A 23,193-nucleotide genomic window follows, 5' to 3' on the forward strand; every position below is an offset into this window, starting at 1 on the left:
TTCTTGAGGTTTTGTTTAGTTTTTAGCTTTGGCCTTTAAAAGCCATCAGCTGGTGTAGGGAGAGCTGGGATGGGAACCCAGGGATGTCTCCTTCCAAAGCCAGGACGATTTCTACTACGGTACTTTCATCTCGAGAAAACTCGCCCCCTACCACCTGTATTTAGTGTGCGCTCTTCACAGTAGGCTTTTGGCCAGGGCCTTCTGAAGGAGAAGCAGCTGTTCTCTGGAAGCTCCTAGAAACCGGGAACTTCCCAGCGACAGGAAACTGCTGATCTGACTGATAAGAGCGGAAGTCACTTGATTAACTGTCTGTCAGTCTAGAATTTTATGGTCCTCATTTAACCTCATTAACTGCAAAACAACTGAAGATAACTATTTCCACTTTATGGAGGCCCAGATTGGCTGCCTCTTTCCTAAGAGTTAGTCCACAACAAAGCTAGGACGTAAACCTACGAAGACTTCTGACTACAGAGTTGAATGTCCTTTCTCCCACCTGCCTCTGACAGTTACTTTCCCACAGGACTTTCTGGTGGATTCTAGGCCTGGTGTGAGACTCTCTCTAGAATCAAATGTGTTTCTTATTGTATTTTATAGTAAGTTGAGAGACAGATGTCATGTCCATGGGGCGTTCTACTCATAACTGTGTTTGCTATTTTGTTTTATGTTTTTTAAAGTCTATTTATTTATTTTGAGAGAGAGAGACAGACAGACAGAGAACCAGTGGAGGAGGGGCGGAGAGAGAAGGGACCGAGGATCAGAAGGGGGTTCTGTGCTGACAGCAGACAGCCCGATGGAGGGCTTGAACTCATGAACCATGAGATCATGACCTGAGCCGAAGTCGGAAGTTCAACTGACTGAGCCACCCAGGCGCCCCTGTGTTTGCTAGTTTAGTGGCCATGCTTTAAGTGTACATAGAGACTTTTGTTAATATTTGCTACAAAACTGGCATTTTAAGCCAATATTCCCTCCTTTTAACATGTGCCACTAGCTGAGAAAAATAGTTTATGATCTTATGCGCATACGTACTTTATAAGCAAGTAACATGACCATGTACAGTCGATCCAAATTCTAAAGCATCACCTAGGAGCATTCCAAACATTCCATTTTATTTTGAGATGAGAAGAAACAGATTGTAAGACATATGCCTTGTAGGAAAAGAGTCACTTCTCTTTCCTTTTATCTGCTTTTCAAAGTCACAAAAATGGAAACCCTTAATGTCTCATAAGTACCATGTAATTCATCCCTGAACTTAGGCACACGTGTGTGCACACGCACACACACTCAACTTGGAAAGTACGGGAAGCATGAAATGAGTAAGAAGCACTAAGGGTTTCGGATGCTTATGGAGAGTGTTAGTAGTACAGCTTCTTTGCTTTTTAAAGACTATCGACTCCACACACTGTGCAGAACAAGACAGGTACGGAGCCCACCGGCCCCTGCTGTAAGTGCTACATTCAGGCACGATCACCATATCGAGGAAGAACATTGACCTGTGTGCGTTCTGGTCTTTCTGTCAGGATGGGATTGGTACAGTCACAGAGGAAGGGGTTTGGAAGCCATTTTATTAGCTTTGCTCAAGAAAACTGGAGGGATTTGCCCATCTGAAGAGAAGCAGCAGGTTGGCACCATGGCTGTGTTCCCACATACGAAGGGCGATTGTGGAGGAGCAAGGTTGGGCTGGTGCTTCTAGCTCTTGAAAGCAGTTCTGACACCAGGGAGTAGAAGTTGCAAGGAGGCAGACTGTGGCCAGGAGAAAGAAAGCCTTTCCAGCAATTGGAACGGTGTGAAAACTGAATGGGCTGCAAGGGGCGCGTGGGTGGAGGGACTAGGCTGGGCTCACAGATGCTAGAGGAAGGGTGCATGCAGGTGCCGGCTGACCATCATGACCGAGGTGGTCTGAAGGACTCCCGGACGGGGCAGAACGGTGTCCTGCGACCTCCAGAGCACTTTCCCACTCGACGATTCCGGCATCACAAATAGTGCATACCTGAGTTATAAAAAGCCCTTCCAGATTTCTCCTGGTTGAGCCCAGTCTCCGGATGTGCTCTCCTTAGCATGTGTGGCCCAAAATGCTCGCGCATATTTAAACAGACACGTTTCTATATTGAGGCTCATGTGGGGAAATCTGGACAAGGGTATTTTTAAGCTTTTCCTAAACTTTGGGGAATATGAGGATTTGTGTGATTCCCTGTGATAAGAAGTTAGCTACCCGGAAGGAACACTCATTTCCATCCTGACGTGTCTGACTCTGTCCCTGTGTGCTTGGTTTTCAGTATGCCATGTTCCTGTCCCTGGTGTTCCTGGCTGAGCTGGTAGCTGGCATTTCAGGGTTTGTGTTTCGTCATGAGGTGAGTATACACGAAGTACAGAACTCACTGAAAGGGGCTTTGGGAGGAGGATTTCTGAAACCTCTCAGAATGTGTAAAGGGCACATATGGGCTAGCTGGCATCTCCGGTGGTATCGCTGTTTTCCAAATGTCACTTAATATGGGCTGAAATGCCAATAAAAATCTAAATGCCGCAGGAATTTCGCCAAACTCAAAACCTTAGTTGTTGATCCTCTATTTCTTGATATAGCTACTGCATGAAATGATTCTCCACCCGGTTTTAATGCAAGTGACCTTCAAAGTAGATTAAATACTCCTTTTAAAATAGCAGCTTCAGCAAGGCCCAAGATTTCTGTGATTGCTTGGTATCCCCCAAACAGCCTGGGCTCCCCTGTCTCCTCCCCAGAGCCCTGGGGGCCACCCCCTGCCAACTGGGAGGGTAGAAACGGAGGCCAGATGCTAGGAGCCTTGTGGAAGGAGAGAAGGCAGTCGTGATCTGAAACCCCTACAGCGCTTTGTTTCTAATTCACATGTCCTATTTTAGACTTCTAAAGCTGGAGAAAAAGGATTTTGAATACTGTTTTGTGATCGTGATGTAGTTTCAAGGACACTGCTGGCTGTCTGGTATCGTGTGTGGCCATTCTCACCCATACTCTCACTGTGGCTGCTCTGTTCAGGCCATGGGGAGCCGCTCAGGCAGAGCTAAGACGTCCTCATGCTGTCTGTAGCCACCGTGGTGTTGCCTTTCAGACACGTATAGTGGTGATAGGTCAGGCAGGGTAGGTGCTACGATAAAGGGCTGGTTCTGATAACCCCCTCCCCCCGCCCCGATAGGCTGTTAGCACACCCTGTAAATAACAGTAAAGCCACAAGTAGATACGCGCATGTTAGAAAGGAAAAGAAGCGCAAGACAGAGGTGGAAAAGACAATGAGGCTGTTGAAAGTCTGGCATGATCTGTCCCAGACCCTGGTTCTGTGCTTGACCAAGTTCAGTTCCCAGTCAGCTGGCTTATGCACTTTCTGCCCCTTTCCCCTACTTGCTGTGGTTTTCCCCTTACCAGAGGTGCAATCTCAGGTGTCAAGGCTGACTTCTAGAACCCATCTTGTGCAGGTGCCGTATCTGGAATTAGATTCCCCATTCTTATTCTCAGGTGAGGTGAAACCTGATGAAGTCACGGCCTCGGCAGCCCTAGAGGTACCCCCAGTGGGTGTGCGAACCACAGATGCAGCCAAGCCCTTGCCCCGTTCCCCCCCCCCCCCAATATATTGCCGTGACTGGGCTCCACTAGGGTTGGGGGGGTTCTCTCAGTGGTCCCTGATACCCAGTGCCTGGGCCCCCTTATCTACCTCCCCTCGGTGCATCTGAAACACTTAAGGGAGCTGGGGGAAGGGGGATGGGTTGCAATGCCACTCTGACCACCGGCGAGTGGAAGTCTTCAAAACGGCCCGGTTCTATTCTATGTGCACCTGCCCACAACAGACAACGCAGGTGCAGTGACATGAAAGGACACAGCCAGGTGTGGCATCCACCATGGCTTAGAAGCTCCATGTGACTAGTGCCCACTGATCTCTTCTTTATCCCATGGGCATACCGTCCAGTATTTCAGCAAGGAACATGCCTAGTCAAGAGAGCCGCCATACTTAGCCCTAAGCTTCCCAGCAGGCAGTTATTGTCATCTGCTGTCCCCCCGACTCCAGAGTCATGTGGGCAATTGGGGGCAGTCTTACCCTAAGTGTGGAGTTGCCTGGTAACACGCCTGAGACTCTACCTTCAGCAGGTTTCCAGGGGAACAGAGCTCGAAAGTTACCCCACAGTCAAATGCGCTCGCAGAGGAGGGGAGGGGTTTTGTTAACTACTTAGTAGTAAGAAAAGTTCATATCTTTTAGCCTCTCTTTTTGGCCCCTATAAGGACAGGTAAGTGAAAGTTGGTTGTGCCCTCCCCCTGTATGTTAGAACAGGGATCTGTTTCCCATCACAGCCACAGCAGGCTTCCTGCCCTCCAGTGGCCTGTCCTTTGTTATTCTTCTGAGTAAGGGCGGGAAAAGTTATGGACAGAAGGGTGGGCATCAGTCAATTCGAAGACAGTAAGTAGAAAAAGCCAGGCCTGAGGTTGGCCGCTCACCCTCACAGCCCTCTCAGAAACTGGCCACTTCACTGGGTTCCTCTGGATTGGGGGTGAGGGGAACGTTCTTTCAAATCCCTCAGCGAATTTTCTGAGGTCTTTTGTCTCAGGAAACAGGGCATTCCCTCCCTGGCCTACATTTATTCAGAGATTTTTTCAGAAGAGGTCATCTTGGGGTAGAAGTGGGCATGAACATGAGTCCATCTGGGCGGCAGTGGACCAGAACCGCACTCCCCCTTGTCTTCCATAGATCAAGGACACCTTCCTGAGGACTTACACGGACGCCATGCAGAATTACAATGGCAACGATGAGAGGAGCCGGGCGGTGGATCACGTGCAGCGCAGCGTAAGTCCCAGGGAAGGAGACTGGGCTGGCCACCACCCGTGACGTCAGGCCTTCGTCCTGGGGGGCGGCTGGGGGTGGGGGGCCGTCAGCCTTTGCTCTTGACTCTCGCTCTCCGGTCCTGTGTCCAAGAGTTCACACCCAGCACTGGTCCAGGGGCCAGTTATCCGGGCCATTGGTATCAAGAGGGCCCCCTGCCTGTGGCTTGCCTTTCGTCAGTATGAATTAGGAACACCCCAAGGAAAGCTAGCTTGCCCTGAAAATCTGAAGCCTCGAAAAGGAGGCAGTGGGTATAGGCAGCCTTGCTGAGCATTCTGGAAGTGGTGTGTATAGGCTGGGTGGAAAGCTCAGATGAGCCGTGTTTACCGGCATGGGCGGTGTAGTGGGGTGGGCAGGGGGCCTAGGAGAAGCCGAGGGTCTGGCGGGAGTGGGAAGGCCCTAGGCTGCCTGATGCTTTGCAGAGGAGATGAGGAAAATGGCGGTCTCGTGCCTGGAGGCGCTCAGGGGGCAGGTGCCGGTGCTCAAGCTGATGGCCCATCTGGAGCACCCGGGGAAGTTTTGGGTTTGGGGTGTTTTTTGCGTGTTGTTTTGTTACTTCAGAAGCAGTATTTTTTTTTTCTTTTTGGTATTTTGATAAAAATTCAAACTTAACCGAAAAGTTGCTAGAAGAATGTAAGGAACTAGCTACCTTTTACCCAGTCACTAATCCATTTCCACTTTTGCCCCATTTCCTTGAATACTCTTTATGTCTGGGGTTGGCACATCTTTTATGGAAAGGGTCATATGGTAATTAGGCTCTGAGTGTGGTACAGTCTCTGTCACAGCCACGCGGCTTTGGTCTTATGGCACAGAAGCGGCCATATTGTGTAAATGGGCAGGCGTGGCTGTGTCTCAGTGAAACTTGATTTACAAAATCAGGCAGCTGGTGGGCTGTAGTTTACCAACAACAGCTCTCTCTTCCTCTGTGTACATCATTCTCCACCCTAAACCATTACTTACCAGTAGAGATCTTGTAGATCCATGAGGTCTAAAAAGAGCTTTTTAGTTTTGTTAATGTTTATTTATTTTTGCGAGAGCGTGACCACGAGAGGGGGAGGGGCAGAGAGAGAGGGAGACAGAGGATCTGAAGCGGGCTTTGCACTGACAGCGGAGTCCGGACTCATGAGCCGTGAGATCGTGACCTGAGCCGAAGTCGGCCGCTTAACCGACTGAGCCACCCAGGCACCCCTAAAAGAGATTTTTAAAACCATTTTTGTCTCGGCTTCCCCATCAGTATCCTGATTTAGTTGATCTGTACCTTCACTAGCACCCAACTATTGATTTTGATGCTGATCCAGGCCAGAGAACCTACTGCTTTGCTTTGTGGACTTGGTAAGGAAGCCAACACAAAACGCAATCTAGGATTGACTTCCTTTTTCTCAGTCCAGTTGAGCCTCCCAGTGAATATAATAGTTAATGGAGTCTCAGCTCATCTGTACTCACCAAAGCTGTGCCTGTTCACTCAGGGCCTCGGCCCGTGTTTCTCTTCTAAACGGTGCAGGGTCGTGAGGGATGAGACCGCTATGTCTTTGACCTGCACCCTTTGGCTCTTCCCCTCCCCCGTTAACAGCTGAGCTGCTGTGGCGTGCAGAACTACACCAACTGGAGCACCAGCCCCTACTTCCTGGAGCGCGGCATCCCCCTGAGTTGCTGCATGAACGAAACCGACTGCAATTCCCAGGATCTACACAATCTGACTGTGGCGGCCACCAAAGTTAACCAGAAGGTACACTTCCTGTCAGCCCTGACGGGATCCGTGGTGAATGTTTGGGGGAGGGCTTTTTGTTGTTTCTACGGAACTGTGACAAACGGGTTAGAAATGTAGTCCAGGAGAGAGTGCGGGATCTTTCTGCGCAGCCCTTTATTGCCTGGGAGAGGCACTCGAGGCTGTCCGCTCCTGAAGGAGTGAGCTGTGAGTCAGCAAGAAGCTACCAGGCGTAGTTAGGGAGGTTTAGCTACGGTTCCTGTTCACCCTGGTGCGGATGTCAGACAGGGAATGTTGCCTTTCTTCTTTCTGGCTGTCTTTCTTCTGCTTAATCTACCTTCTAAACATGGAATTATTCACAGCTGGGTGCCAGTCCTTAGCAGGAAGGGGGACTAGAGTTGACAGACAACATTTGCTCCTGCCAGGAGGGTGGCCTTTATTTTAGGGCGTTCTCGGCTCTAGGAAAAGAAATCAGCAACTCCGCTTCAACTCACTGTCAGAATCCTGACTCCCAAAGAAATCAGAGAGAGGGAGAGGGAGAGAGAGAGAGAGAGAGAGAGGAAAAGACGGGCTAAAAGAAATCTGCAAGGTAGCATGTACTAAAAATGAAGGAAATAAAATTTCAGTAGTCAGAGAAAAAAGGAAGACCAATTCTGTATCCCACTTCACAGAGAATATGATGAAGGCATGATAAAACTGTGTGAAGGGGGTCTGTGTTCTTAAATGTTTAGAGAAATTCCAGATAAAAAATATGTTTTGGTAAAACAGAAGGGAGGGGAAAAAAACGCCCTATTGTTGACTTTACCTGCTGTTCCGCAGCCATCGGGTAAATTATCTTTTCTTACTAAGATAAAATTCTGTTCTTGCAAGGTCTTCAAAACTTGATGTGATCTGGGCCAACTACTGAATAATTCATAGAAGATAGCCATGTTCTCAAGATTAGAATGTTAAGAAATGGTTTCTATATTTTACCCATTTAATGTTGGTATTTGTAGCATAAATGCTACAGAGCATTGTTGCCATTCTAGAAGCTCATTCTGTCATTCTGGGCTTATCGCTTGCTACTGGTGTCGTGAGGTTAAGATGTTCAGTACTGACTGCTTCCACTTCCTGTCTTAGCTCAGAGGACATCTGCTCCTACTGGAATTTTCTTATGAATCCAAAGCGTGAGGCTTCCTTTGCCTCTCATCAGTAAGGTGACTTCTGGTTTCCTTGTGGACATCCCCACTGAGCCCCCATAGATGTTGTTATGCTGCCATTTTACGAAGCGCCGAGCATACCCAGCTGCAGTGGACGCTCCAATTTATAAAAGATAAGAAATGCTTTTGGCTGTGAGACGTTGGCATAGCAAAGTCTCAGGAGGTCGTTTGTTGAAGCAGGCAGCCATCAACCTGGATAAAGTCTTCCATTACGGCGAAATTTCCTTTGTGAAAGGTGGAGATCTACAAGTCAGGAAGGAGCATGGGCTCTGGAGTCAGACTCCAGTTTAAATTCTGGCTCAGCCACTTGCTGGTTGTGCAGCCCTGATCGAGTGACTTACCCTTTCTCCGTCTTCTTTTTCGCATCAGTAAAAGGGAGATAATCATCCCCCCCACCTAGGATTGATACGAGGATTGAGTGACATAAAGTATCTAAAGCACAGTGCCTGGCCCAGAGTATAGACAAGAGAAACGTGAACTGCAATGTTAAATGTTAACTGTGACGTAAACATCACCCTGATGATGGTGAGGTCTGTCTTCCACTACACCACACCGTGTCCTTTATTAGGAAAGATACCGCAGGGCCCCGGCTGGAGGGTCTTTTGTTACTATTCAAAAGCCAGTTGAGAGCCGTAGCCTATAGTGCATCTCTGTGATCCTTAGAAAGATAGGGTAACATTTTTTCCATTTCATTGATAACCTACAAATTGACCTCACTCCCTGCCTCCCCACCCCACCTCCTGCCCCCATCCTGCTTTACGTTTTCTTGGCCACCTCAAATACCTGGAAAAGGTGCTTAATTCCTCCGACCTGGCTTTCTCCGTGGAGAAAAAGTGAGTGAAAACTGAAATTTGTCGACTAAGTCTTATTAGATATTCCCATTCAATGCCCACACGAACCACTGAGATAAGTTCTTGGGTCTGAGGCTCAGATACCCCACCTGTAAGAGGCAGGAGATGGGGACGACGTGAAGGTGAAGATACTAATAGTAGATACTTATAAGTGTTAGCCACCCCCCAGCTCCCTCCCCCGGGAGGCTTAACTACTGCCACATTGTAGTTCTATGGAATCCTGTTGTCTAGATTAAATATATTCTAAATCCCTGTAGATCTTTTGGTGTCTTGAACCCTATGCTTTAATAGCACAGAAGGATGACTCTTGGCTCTTTCCTGGCAGCCTGAGAAACCTACCTTGTACAAATAATGGGCAGAGAGCAGGGGGGAGGTGAGAACAGTTAAACAGGATGTTTATTGTTTTGTGTGAGGGATGGACTTTATTTTGGTTTTGTTAGCAGGATGTTGAGATAGCTGCAGGTTCACATGGCTAAACAGCATTGACTGAGCCCCTACTCCATAGGAATTCTTGACCTTTTTTAAGAACAAGAGGAAGTGAGATGGTTATTTTGGTTGGCCGCTACTGATACACCTCTTCCCAGAACCTGCCTGGGATGAGCTGTCTACTCCTCATATCAAACATCTGCCACTGACAGCTGTTTCCCACTGGCGACTGTGTTGATTTTGACATGCTGAGAGGGCAAGCAAATGACCTATTCTGTTTCTGGATGTTTCCTAGGACACTTAGCAGGTCTCTGTAGATTTATCTCACACCTGGACCACCAGGCTTTCATTTTAGGAAATTAAAAGGGATTGTTGTGGGCAGGTAAGATCACAGTGTAGTGGGGACCATGGCGTGGGATACAAACACGGCCTGTGTTCTAATACCACAGCAGTCCTTGTGGTCTGCAGGTCTGTGCTGAGATCTGGAGGATGGGCCTGTGGGTCCATGTGGTGAGTAACGGAGATGAGTCTAGAGATGGAAAGCATTTATTTCCGCCTTGCCCTTCCTTACACTGTGGAGACAACAACAAAAAAAAGCGAAATCAGTTCCATCCTTCTCATTTTAAGTAACCCTCCCTCTGATAGTCTTCATTAATTTGCTTTCTTCTGTGGAGTGAAAAACCATGTGAGAACTTTTCTTCTAGAATAGTACTCCTCAAGCTTTAAAGGGCATATGAAACATCTGGAGATATTGGTCACATTCATTAAAATTCATTAAAAATGAATAACCTGGGGATTTGGCAGATTCTGGAGTCTGGAGCGAGACCTCAGATTCTGCATTTCTAGCAAACTCTCAGGTGATGGTTGCTGTTGCTGCCCCTGGAAGAGCCCTACTTTGAGAAGCAAGGTTTGGAGAGAACGATTTTGTCACAATTGCCCTAATGGCGGGAACCTCATTTTTCTGGTTTCACTTGCTGATGTGGTGTGGGCTTATCAAAAATGTGATTGATTGTGGAATCTCCTACAACAGAATAGAAATCATGCATTAGCAAAATGCAGAGTCCAAGTTCATAGGAAAAATATCTGTGCCAAAATATATTGCAGAGTAAGAAACTCACCCACCTTGCTTCTCTCTGGTTTGTATGGTTGGGTTTGTGTTTTCATATTTTGAGCTGACCTAACACTGGTGTTGGACTGAACTTCATTCCTCCACCCGACCGTCACTGGCCTGGAGAAGATACGGTCATGACGGCCACCTCAGCAAAGCTCTGTCTTAGTTGCTACTATTTGGCAAAGTGTTCAAATATCCATCTCTCTTCTTTTCTCGCCTTGAATTCTTCCTAACCCAACCTGTTCTCCCTTCCACCACCTTTTGAAAAGTAGTTTGGTTTTATACTTTCACTAGTAAAAATGAAATCAGCAAGCAATCTTCTACAATAAAGAGAGAATCAATTTGCAGAGCTCCTCATAAGCAGTCATATATCTCCTTTCCCACCCGCCCCCAGCCTTCAAATTTGCATCAGCTAACCAAGAAGTGTAGTTTTCCCATTGCATCGAAAACGTGTCAAGGGCACCAGGGTGGCTCAGTCAGTTAAGAATCCGACTTCAGCTCAGGTCATGATCTTACGGTTCGTAGGTTCGAGCCCCGCGTCGGGCTCTGTGCTGTCAATACAGCTCTTGTCCCCCTCTCTCTTCCCCTCGCTGGCTGGCTGGCTCTCTCTCTGTCTCTCTAAAAAATAAATACACATAAAAAAGGGAAACATGTTAAAGCACTGCTGCTACGTTAACGTACGTCTCTGCAGACAGACTAAGGCTACATAAAATATCACTCATTAGAAGGTACAGCATTGGTAGAATTTTCATAAGTTACGAGAACTATTACAGTGTTAAATTTTGAGTTTAAATATGGGAGACGTGTTTTTTTTTTGTTCTTCAGATATTATTACAATTTAGTGTGTCTTTCTTGATAAGCAAGAATCCTTTTTGCCCCCTTTTGAAATCAATGTCTTGATTTTTGCAGACTTTAGACATTTAAGTAGAAGCCCTCTCTCAGAAAACTGGAAAAAGACCATGTCTTCTGAGTCTGTTATGTCAGTTCAGAAATCTAGGTTGATGTGGTCCAGTTTCAAATAAATATACACACACGCATGCATGCACACGGGCACACGCACACACAGAGTTCAACCTGTTGGGTACTTAACAGGAGGAGTCCACTTTTGCCTTTGCATTATGGGCGCTACACAAACTGTGGTGCTTGCTACCTAGACTAGGTTGATAAAATGTAATCCTGAAAAACAACAGTGAAAAAACTTGTTCAGCAACATTGTTGAACTCCAGCCAGATCGTTTATTTTAAAGAAAGGTGATTCACATTATCAGTATCAAACTACCATTGAAATTGGTAAAACTTGTGTTGGTTTGAATCACGTTTGAAGATTTCATAGTACGTTATGGGGAAATTCACTTCATTTTATGGATAAAGTCAACTGACTCCAGAAGTGGGAAGTGACTTGTCCAAGGTCACATAGTAAATTTGTGGAAAAGAGGACTTTCAGACATAGGTTTTTCCCTGTTTTAAAAAAATAAAATAATGATCTCCTTAGGAAGAACCCCAAAACACCATAAAGGTGGTAGGCATTCAAACACCTTCTCTAACCAGATGATTTCACTTTATTTTTCTGAGATGTTGTCATTTGTTGTCAAAATGCTAGTAACTATGTTTGTGATGCTGAGTCTTTCCGTGCAAGGATGTGGAATGCCTTTGTATCCTTTGAGTCTGCTTCCCTACCTCTACGGCATTTGCCTCATAGATCTTACAGATTTCCTGCTATATTTAATCCTACTACGGAAACATTTCTGGCTGAAAGAATATATCTGGGACTGGCTTTAAAATAATCCAGCCAGGGGAGGAGAGGTGAGGAGCTCTAAATGAAACAAGATTGGCCACATGTTAATTGCGAGGTTAGAGAAGGAGTTACTTTGGGGTTCACTGTACTACTCTCTGTGCCTTTCTGTATGTTTGGAATTTTTCTGATTTTTTTTTAAGTTTGAAAAGAATGCTAATGAGAGTTCCTAGGGTGAGTTGCAGTTGTACTTGCTGACTGCGGGGTCAGAATGTTTGCTGGGAGTGTCGCAAGTTAACACAGCCCAGTCTGGCCTGGGTAAAACACATCTCTGAGGCCACCGCGCTCTTTCTCTCTCTCTCTCTCTGTCTCTCTCTCTCTCTCTCTCTCTCTCTCTCTCTGTCTCTCTCTCTGTCTCTCTGTTTGCAGGGTTGTTACGATCTGGTGACCAGTTTCATGGAGACAAACATGGGGATCATCGCTGGAGTGGCTTTTGGAATCGCGTTCTCCCAGGTAGCCTGCGTCATTGTGCGGTCAGGCCTGTCCTTCCCCAGCCTCCTGCCCTGGCCTCCCTCCCTGGTCTCCGGATTCCCCTCCTGCCTCCCTGTTCCTTGGGGAAGGCTGATAGATGGGGTCAGAGCTCCTTGCTCATTAGTCCTCAGGTCATCTGTTTATTGATTTTCCTTTTTCAACTTAAATGAAGTTTTGCCATCAAGGGAATATCGGTTACAGTTCAACTAATGACTAGCTCCAGAAAACAACTTGCTTCTTCTGTAGGTCAAATGGAGGTTAACTGAACAAAGTGCTGGCTTAATTGGAGCATAAACAACTCCAAGCATCAAATGGCTGATCTGGATTTGGGGGAGGCTTTTTTTTCCTGGTTGACCTGTCCCGGTTTTGTTCTTAGTTCCTGTCGATTATGCACAAGACGTCTCCTTTTCCAGAAAGTCTACATTTAGCAAACTTCATCTTTGTGATCATTGTTTTACTCCTAAGGACTATTGGTTCTTAGAGGAAACTGAATTTTTGTATATTAAATTTTATATCCCTATATCCCCACCCAGTGTCTATAAAATAGTAGGGGAACTAATTCTGCACATGACGTGAACAACACATACTCAAGGATGGAACAAGATTAAACTAAATCTAAAAATCTAAATCTAAAAAATTTGGCCCTCCTCCACAGGCCTCTGATCTCGCAGCCAATGATACATTGTTGCTATGATATTGCTATGGGTAGAAGGATTGGCATGTATACTCAACAACCAAATGAAAACTTTATGTATGTTTAACTCGGAATTTTTTCAGACCAACAGATCGTTTTTCTAACAAAGCCTAATTAATGTTCTCTCTCTCAGTCCTATCTCCACCACTCTAATTTCCCCTGCCCGAATTCAATATTGGCTCTCTCAGACTATGCTTCCCTCTTCCCGACGCCCCCATACCTCCTTCCTTCCTGCCTCGTAATGCAAATGTACTTTTTTTAGCCAAGTTTGTCCTTAAGACTTTTTTAAAAATTTATTTATTTTGAGAGAGATGGCAAGAGTGGGGAAGGGGCAGAGAGAGAGACAGAGAATCCCAAGCAGGCTCCGTGCTGTCAGCACAGAGCCCCACACCGGGCTCGATCTTACAAACTGTGAGATCATGACCTGAGCCAAAATCAAGAGACACTCAACCAACTGAAGCATCCAGGCACCCCCATCCTTAAAACTTTGTAATTGAAATATGGCACATATAGAAAAATGCATTAATTATAAATGTGCAACTTAATAAATTAGCACAAAATGAACACACCTTTATGTTACACCTGTGTAACCTTCACTTAGATCAAAGACTAGAACATTGCCCTAGTAGTTTTTGCAAAGAGAGGGTTTAGGCTCAGGTGTGTCGAAAAGCTTTTCTTCCTCAGTGGTTACAAAATCCCGTGTGACATTTTATGTCACAAGAGCATGTGGAATCATCCAACAGGAGTGTGTGCTCCTTCCAGCAGTTTTAAAATTCTTTTACCACACTTCGTTTTTTGTAGCTCAGGAAATGAATTAAACCCTCAACACACCAACACACAGACACAGAATGACACCACAAACAGTGCCAATGCGTCTCCAAAGACGTTTCGCAGAAAGTTGCTGCCCCGCCCTTTCTTCCGATTGCTATCATACTTGAGTAGTAACACTTCAGTGACGTATCTGTAATGGCCAGGGGACATTGTAGAGGCTCTAGGACGTCATGTCCGATATAGATGTGCAAGGTGCACTTGAGAGCTTGTACGTCCAGTTTACCACATGTATATGTGGTGTCAGGTTAACGCCTCCGACAGGCCAGGCTTGTGCTTGGTGACTGAGGACAGCTGTCCCGTTGGAAGAAGGGATATAGGTCTCCCTTAATGGCTATCCTAGAACCGTAAAGGAACATGATGTCAATATTCTCCATGGGGAGAAGAGAGCATCACAGAGCCTGGAATCTCATGGATAAAACCTATCATCCAAGAATATTACTGTGTAGCCATGAGGGGGCACAGGGGATTCTCCTATTTTCATTAGTGAGGTGAACCAAGTCATGAAAGATCTGATTAAGACCTCGCTTCTACTTCTCTCTCATGCTTCCCTGTGGATGGGTGTGTGGGGATTTATGCTGTAGACCAATTGCCTGATGAGCATTAAGCTGTCTGCACTAACCTTGAAGAAATCCCCAACGTGGGGATGGTCGAGTTTGTTCTGTGGCCCTCTAGGGCAGTGAGAGAGGGGCCAAAGCCCCTCAAGGAACCCCCAAACAAACTCTCTGCAGGGATTCTAGGTCTCATCAAGGTCCCACATAGTGGTTGGGATGAGAAAACAAAACACAAAGCCTGGTGGCCTTGCATAGCTAATACCATCCACCTACATGACCAGACAGGTGCAGTGGTACAAGACTTGGGACCTGCCATGCTCAACTTGGGGCAGGGAGAAGAAGAGCCATCGCTGGCTTTCACTAGCCTGATGTGCTAGCAGCTGCAGTTTTTAATGGTGCCAGCAGCCTCGGGGCTCCTGGAAGCTGGAGTTGGCTTCCAGGTACCAGTAGATCCATCCATGGCCTCTCTGGAACAGTGGTGACAACTTACTAGATGCCTATTCAGGTAGAACCAGCAATACCGACTCTAGTCAACAACCCAGAACGGAAGCTTTAGCCACAAGTGTTCAAAATTTTGAAGATCAACGCCAGAGTAAAACTCAGCAAATGTTGGCTTGTTTAGATGAATCAGTCATGTCAGCCTATGTCTTGGCCCTCCTATACTAATGGAAGTTCTACTGAGTAGAGGCCAAAGTAGGTAGGAAAGAACAGAGCACGCTCTCATGTGCTTGCCGGCTCTCTCTTTCTCTCTCTCTGTCTTCCCCTTTCCTCACCTGCCCTCTACCTGCTCCTTGCCCTTTTCCTCACCTGCTCTCGCGACATCCATCATTCTCATCTGTCGGGACAAACTGGCCTTACCCATCTGTTGTGTCAGAAATTAAAGGTGGTATAAAGTACAAGGAAAACTAAGCCAAGTCTAGCCTTTTAATACACTGTGCAAACTTTGTCCCGTTAGCCACGTTAGCTAACTTAAAGCCCTTGGAGTTCTGTTTGTGGACAGCAGGAATTGGGCAGGCATTTGAGGCTTCTCTCCACAAACTTCCATTGCCTGAGCCCTCTCAAGGGAAAGCCCGCTTGTCTGGACTGGACGGGCAGGTCCCACTGCCCTAGAAATTTGTAGCAGGACGTTGGAGTGTTTTGAGAGGGTATCTCCTCCCTGCATCTTTGAAAGCTTCTCTTTTACTCAAGAGAGCTTGGAGAGACACACACTCAAGCAGAATGTATGTGCACATTTGTGCACGAGAGAGGAGAGAGACAAGGAGGGAGAGAGAGAGAGCGAGAGAGAAACGGAGGGAACGAAACTGGGACTATCACCTCCCCTGCTCCTAACATGGCCTGGAAGCCAAAGGTGAGGGTGTCTGGGTCCGGACACTTACTCCATTTGTGACGCCCCTTCCCACCTTGGTTGGCTTTCTGCTATGTGTTGCCGGGGAGAAGTGGTAACACTTGTGCATCCAACGTAAGTAGACACAGGGCTTCACTAGGCTGGATTAATTCTCCACATCACAAGATGTTACAGTCCTGAGTGGGGTCGGCAGAGGCGTTTTCCAGAAGGGGGGACACTTGAATGGCTTGCTTGAGATTAGGCTGCTCTTCTAGATCCAGGATTATAATTCTGACTTCTCTAGCTGGCCTGCTATGTCAAACCTTCGGGCCAAAGAGCCCTCTTGTTCTTGCCTCAGGTGTGGCACCTAAGGGAAACTCATTGTGTGCTTTCATAATGCAAGGGTTTGAGTCTGTGGGATTGAAAGCAAGAAGGTACTCATCACAAAATACAGATCCTCCTCCTACCCATCCATGCTCTGACCCTCACCCCTGCAGAGCCTCCCCCAGGGCCCATAGGCTGCTGGGATGATTCATTATGAACCAGGATTTCTTTTCTGGGACCTGTTGACCTCTCCCATGTAGAGGGCAGGACAAAGCTGTTGATAGCCTGGATGACACATGGCCAAAGAAAGTTAATGGAGCTATTTACTTACTCCTCTTTCAGGGCCTGAGATGGTCCCAGATAGCATTTGTACAGTTTTATGTCAAACCAGATTCCTTGGCACTTTCCCAAAGACTTGGAAGTTCTATTTAGTTTCCCACTGAAGTCATGAGCGTAAAATCTCCACAGGCATTATAAAGATCCAAGTTTTTGATCTATTGCTTGTCACTTTCTTATTAAGAAAGTTGCCTTGGGCACCTGGGTGGCTCAATTGCTTCAGTGTCCGGCTTCGGCTCAGGCCACCATCTCACAGTTCGTGGGTTTGGGCCCAGCATCAAGCTCTGTGCTGACAGCTCGGACCCTGGAGCCTGCTTCGGATTCTGTGTCTCCCTCTCTCTCTGCCCCTCCCCTGCTCACACTCTGTCTCTCCCTCTCTCTCAAAAATAAACATTAAAAAAAAGTTGCCTTTACAACTTTGCCATCCTCCCTCCGCCCCTCAGCGATCAGGTCTTGGGCCACATTTGGTTCCCATGGTGATGGCAGGGAGGACGCCCTTGGCCTATCTCCTCTTACATCGCTTGCCTTTGCTGACATGGGCAACCCACCCCCCAGCCCCTCTCTCCCACCTCTAGGAATGTGCCCTGTTGCTGTGATTTGCAGAGCCCCAGTGATGCAATCCACGTCCCTAGAGCTTTGCGGCACCCAGGCCGCTCAGCCATCTATGTGAGAGCGCCTTGAGAAAGCCTGGAGTCACCCTTTTGTTAAGTAGAGGGCCTTTCTTCTCTCTCCCCCCTCCCTAGTTTCTCAGTTCTTGAAGCAGCAGAACCTCCCAGAGGTTTTCATCACCCAAAAGAAAGTAGAATATAGTACCGACAAGGCAGAGAGTGGGAAAAATAAAAGGTTATCTCCAAAAATTAGACAGAGACTAAAACTCCATAGGCTGTATGATATTAGGCATTTCACCAGCCACAAGAATGGCGAGTGGTGGTTCTGGGGTCTCCGTCCTGAGGGGTTTCCAGCATAAGAGACCAGGTCTTCTTTTCTGCCTCCGTCTGGGGTTTAAAGCAGGAGTCTGTCCAAATGCCTACATACTGTATCCTTAATACATATGAGCAGTGTGGTCCTCAAAGGCAGCCCGGAACCCCACAGAACATACCTCTGCTCTTTGAGGTGCTTTTTACATATATCTAACCTGAGAAAAAGTATCATCTAAATAAGGATGGACTTCTCTGTCTAGTGGCAAGGAAGCATTTGTCCTCCCCCTGAGTCTTCCATGACTTTGGCTGAACAGGCTTTCTGTTATGTACCCCCCAAATCATTTGGTAATAGCTGCTATTAAGTATAGGATGCTTCCCCCCAAACCCTGACTTTCCCTTGATTGGTACTTATGGAGGTGAGAGATCAAAGTTTCTTGCAAATATGATTAAAAATGCAGTAGCAAATTTAAAATCAGTAACTCCAGGGGTGCCTGGGTGGCTCAGTCAGTTAAGCATCTGACTTTGGCTCAGGTCCTGATCTCACAGTTCTTGAGTTCAAGCCCCATACTGGGCTCTGTGCTGACAGCTCAGGGCCTGCAGCCTGATTCGGATTCTGTGTCTCCCTCTCTTTCTGCCTCTTCTCTACTTGTGTGCTCTCTCTCTCTCTCTCTCTCTCTGTCTGTGTGTGTGTGTGTGTGTGTGTGTCTCTGTCTCTCATAAATAATAAATGAATTAACTTAAAAATAATAATTTTTAGACTCTTTCTTTTTCCATGGGCAAACAGGAAGGTGTGTTTGTGCCCCAGAAATATACACTAAAGTAAGTTTAAAAGCAAGTAGCTTTTATTTGTGCCAATATTTTTAAAAGTTACTGTTTGTGTAAGAAGGTATGTCCAGTGCTTAAGAATGATGCTGTTCCCGTTCTGGAAAAAAAAAAGTGGAGGCACATGCTCTATTTCCTTGAAATCAGAGATTTTGGATACAAGCAATACTTAAACACTCTAAAGAGATTTCGGGCTGTATGGCTCATGAATTGCCACAGAGGCCAGGAGCGTCGGAAAGTACTGAATACTAGCAGCGTTGCAAACCATGAAGCATAATGGTAACTATCGTGTTTCAAGCACACATGAGCTCAACGAGAAAACACGAAACTGATAAGCTTCACAAAGAAGGAAGAGTTTAGGAACTCGAAATCAAATGAGGAGATGCCCACTGAAAGCCCTCTCCCTCTGAAGTTTGCAAAATGAAGCAGAAAAGAACCCCCAGTAATGTGAGACGGAGGAGGTATTCTGGAAAGGACAGGGTCTAGGCCGAGCTGTAGGGGTGGGGGACAAGGAAAGGGGCTGTCCTCCTCCAGGAGAACAGGTGGAGCTCAATGTGAGTTACCAGTGTGGTTTGGGGGAAGATTCTTTCTCCTCCCCTGAGCCCGTTGTTTTATCTGGAATGTTGGGATGGTAACATTGTACAGGGAGGTGGGAAGGGTTAGAGAGCTGGATATACTCGAATATGCTGTTCCTCTAATGCTCACATGTTTTTTTGGCGGAAATCTGGGTTTTAAACCTTCCCGCTGTGTTCTGGTTCAAAGTCCTTACAGTCATGGAGGGGGGGGGGGGTGTTTAATGTGTCACTTGCCATAGAATTCTCGAGGTTACAGCCATGGTTCCTTTGGTGGTTTGGTGCCATGTGCACAGGACTGTGTATCTTGTGGCACAAAATGAGGTTGGCCAGAGCCTTGGTAGGAGGGAGGGCGAGCCCAATAAGGTGGTGGTTTTTCCTTACCTGACAGAGGCTATAGTTTTTATATTTCACAGCATGGTTTTACTTTTGAAAAGGAAGATAAGAATCTAAGATTTCAGCCAGAGAGGTAGCCAGATGGACGGGAACCTGAACGGGTGGGTGGAAAGCCAACAGAACAGAGGTCAACACTGGGACCTGGTGTGGGCCGCACGTGTTCCGCCTGTAAGATAAGGGCAACTACCTGGACTGCGCTGAGTGCTTCTCTCACCCAGAAGCCTTGTTTAAACACGAACTCTTTATCCTTTAAGTTTATTGATTCTGAGAGGGAGGGGTAGAGAGCGAATCCCAAGCAGGCTCCTCACTGACAGCACGGAATTCGATGCGGGGCTCAAACCCACGAACCGGGAGATCATGACCTGAGCCGAAACCAAGAGTCAGAGACACTTAACCAACTGAGCCAGCCAGGGGCCCCTTAAACACCACTTCTGGGCCCCACGCCTCAGAGTGTGGTCCCACAAGTCTGAGGTGAGGCCCTGAGAATTTGCATTTCTAACACGGTTCCGCGGCATGCTGATGCTGCTGTCCTGGGGCCACACTTGGAGTGACACTGCGCCAGATTATCTGTAAAGGTCATTCCCACCTTTGATCCAGTAAAAAAAAAAAAAAAAAAAAAAAAAGGCCAATTGCTTAAGGAGAAGGGACTCCATGTGGCCAAGAGAAGCTGCAGGCCTCTTATCTCAAGTGCACAGTCAGGTTCCTGTCCAAAGAATGCTGATCCTCCAGAGTCAGGAATGAGAATTTTGGCTTCCAATAAGCAGAACAGATGTGCTTGAGGATGTTTTGATGGTGTCACGGCAGCTTTTATCAGATCCACCTGTGCTACTGAAGTCAAAGTCTTGTGAGGAGGTGGGGATATCCTGCTCTCTGTTGTTCCAGAGCCCCTGAAACCTAGGAGTTGGGCCTTCAGTGTGGATGGGCTCGTTTAGGCCTAAAATATCTACATGGTTAGAGACAAAGAGAAAACCCTGATTTCCCCTTCCTCTCCCTAACACCTCCCTCTCACGAGCCATGACTTTCTTACTGGCAAACTCACCTGGTCAAGAAGAGTGTCTCCTTGTCTCAAGGAAAGAACTGTGCTTGCGTCAGCCAGGTATGGCTGACGTGGCATACCACGTTGAGATCTCTTCCCAGTGCATGTGTTTATAGCTTTGAATTAAATGTTGGCCTTTTTGTTAAGACCTCACGGATTCCGTGGTCCTTCAGTGTTTTCACTACTCTCCTAACACGGGAACAAATTTAAATAGTGGTTATGTGTCAAAAGTTGCTTTCAAGCGGCCAGAGCAAGCTGCAGTGGGACCTAGAGCCTCCAGCTGTCCTGCCTGAGCAGCGAGACTCCCGAAGTCTTCGACCCCACTGTTGAGATCACCTCTGATCTTTTTCTCTAGTGCCCTTTTCCTCACTCACATGCAAAAACCCTCAGTTGTCAAAAATTACATCCAGGGGTGGAGCCCGTGGGTGGCTCAGTTAAGCGTCTGACTCTTGCTTTCAGCTCAGGTCATAATCTCACAGGTTCGTGAGTTCGAGCCCCAAGTGGGACTGTGTGCCGACAGTGTGGAGCCTGCTTGGGATTCTCTCTCTCTCTCTCTCTCTCTCTCTCTCTCTCTCTCTCTCTCCCTCCTTCCCTCCCTCCCTCCCTCCCTCTCTGCCCCGCCCCCACTCATGCGCACACACGCCTGTTCGCACGTGCTCTCTCTCTCTCTCTCTCTCTCTCTCTCGCAAAATAAACGAACGTTTAAAAAACATTACGTCTAGAGGGTCGTAGGCGTGTGTCGTTCAGTGACTTGAGACTCTGGTCTTCGTTTCTTGTTCTGGCACCAGCTGATCGGCATGCTGCTGGCCTGCTGTCTGTCCCGGTTCATCACGGCCAACCAATATGAGATGGTGTAAGGAGAAGGTGAGTGGATGTGGGGAGCGTTCAGTTTCGGGGTTCTCCCTTTGGGGCACATACTACCCTTCAAAGGGGCAAGGGTACCACGTGGCCACTTAATTACTTGCTCGCTGGGGCACCTGTGCATGTGCTGAAACCTCGTTTCCGTGGTCCTGGGGAGGAGATGTGGTCACTGCTCTTGTGCAAAATGTAGTGCCCTTTTCAGCCTGTCAGCTTCTTTTCAGTCCTTATTAATGGTGAGTCACTCACGTATTTTCATTTCTCTCATAGTCTTTCAAGAATGATGGCCCAAGAGACCTGTTTTAAAAAGGAACCACGGCAATCTTTGAAAGACTTGCAAAGGATGTCAGAGCACAGTACATAACACACCTGTCCCGCGCTCCCTAACCCCCCACCCAGCGTGCAACTGACCCACCCACACAGTCTCTGCTCCGCCTTCCAGCCCGCATCATGTGTAGCGTTCCGTTTTGTGAAGCCCCGTGTGCCAGAGTGTAGCCAGGTTCCCTGCATCCGGTCCTAGCGGACCCCACCTGAGGCCCCGTGCGCACCAGATCCTCCATCTGTACTTGGTCCGACTGCAGCTCATTGTAGGTGACTGGTCATCCCACCATCACTGGCCCGGCCGGGCCCTGCATGTAGTGTGGAAGGCTCCTGCTAGCCCTTCATCCTGATCGATAAACGCCATACCCCTTGATGTAGATAAGCAGCTAGCTAGCTGTTCTTCTGGCTTAACCTCCTTTGGTTTGGTTTTCCCTTTGCTAAGGCTCTTACTACCTTCTTCAGGCTGCCTAGGATATGTAAAGAGATACACCAGTAATTGTCCATGCGGAGAAAAAAAGCATGCGTCACGCACGAAGGGAACTGCTGAGCGTTAGGTGGCCTCCTCCTTGCTCATTATTGTTACATGCCTGGGTATGTGTAGACAGTTTAGTGCACCTATGCCTCTCGGTTGAAACCTGTATAATCCTGTTACCAAGCCGTATTGTTACTTCCTGTGAAGGAAATATTACTTCTGTTTCTCCCCAATTAATTGCTATTGTGTTATTTTACTTCTGTATTTTTTCTTTGCATTGACATTACAGACATCGAGGACCTCATCGAATCAATTTAAAAATGAGTGTGAAGGGGGAACAAAGTCAAAATATTTTTAGAAGACCTTCAGAAACAATGCCTCTGTCTAGCATGCCAACAAGAATGCATTGATATTGTGAAACATTTGTGATACATGTAGTAATAAATAGAATCACTACAACTTGCCTTGTTTTGTTCTTTGGTTGTTGTGTAAGTTTCTAAACACGTATTTCTATTTCATCTTGTTCCACGGGGGATTGGAGGAGGACCACCTTCCACGCTGAAACACGGCTCCACGCATGCTCTCACCCTACCGAAACAGCCTCGGGCAGTGTCAAAGCTGACGGGTTAGGTTTTTTTTATGGACACTTCAGGAACTTAAAACATTTATCATGAACAGGATGTATTACTGTTGGCCGCAAAAAATAGATGCTTCACATTATTTCAGGCTAGAGGCAGAAAGATTTCAGCGGTTTTCAAAAGACTGAATGTCATTAAAACAAACCAACAAAAAAAGGAAATGAGCATGGATTCTCTCCTTTGTTGTTTCTAATGAGCGTGTATTTTTCCCTTACTTTTTTCTCCTCTGGATTGAAGGAAGATAGTCTAGAGAAGAAATGACATCATACCATGCCGTCATCCCCATGCCCTGCTTTATACTAAAGTATGGAATCCTTATACTTGGTTAAAAGAACGTTTTAGCAATAGGTACAGCATATGTTATCTGCGATCTGTATTTTCCTCCTGATGAGTCCCCTTAGGGGAAAAAAAAAACTAGTAAAATATATATTGATCCCAAAAAAGTAGATCTAAAAAGCCCCCTCTTCTCTGTAGAACAACCTGTAATGAGGACAGAGATGGCATTCTAACCATATGCATTTATTAGCCTGAACATACATCGGTGCTTACAAAGGGCACTGCCCCACACCTTCAGATAGTTCATCTTCAGAAGATCAACGTTTTTAGGGTCGCCTGGGTGGCTTAGTCGGTTAAGCGTCAGACTTCAGCTCAGCTCATCATCTCATGGTTTGTGGGTTCGAGCCCTGCATTGGGCTCTGTGCTGACAGCTCAG

At 46.9% G+C, this 23,193-nt stretch overlaps 1 protein-coding gene across 4 annotated transcripts in view; it reads left to right on the top strand.

Annotated features, from left to right (window-relative positions):
• Positions 1-22,302, top strand: part of TSPAN7 (tetraspanin 7) — a 124,768-nt gene extending 102,466 nt beyond the window's left edge. The window contains exons 3-8 of one of the 4 annotated variants that reach the window (XM_027054147.2): positions 2,274-2,348; positions 4,701-4,796; positions 6,403-6,558; positions 12,285-12,368; positions 20,981-21,056; positions 21,321-22,302. In XM_027054147.2, the coding sequence (XP_026909948.1) occupies positions 2,274-2,348; positions 4,701-4,796; positions 6,403-6,558; positions 12,285-12,368; positions 20,981-21,049 (480 nt within the window). In that variant the 3' untranslated portion in view covers positions 21,050-21,056; positions 21,321-22,302. The remainder of the gene's footprint in view (positions 1-2,273; positions 2,349-4,700; positions 4,797-6,402; positions 6,559-12,284; positions 12,369-20,980; positions 21,057-21,320) is intronic. The other 3 variants (XM_053202238.1, XM_027054148.2, XM_053202239.1) reach the window with 3 other exon arrangements.
• The last annotated feature ends 891 nt before the right edge of the window (positions 22,303-23,193 follow it).

The sequence above is a fragment of the Acinonyx jubatus genome, chromosome X, assembly GCF_027475565.1.
Source record: "Acinonyx jubatus isolate Ajub_Pintada_27869175 chromosome X, VMU_Ajub_asm_v1.0, whole genome shotgun sequence".
In the NCBI taxonomy this organism is placed as follows: Eukaryota; Metazoa; Chordata; class Mammalia; order Carnivora; family Felidae; genus Acinonyx; species Acinonyx jubatus.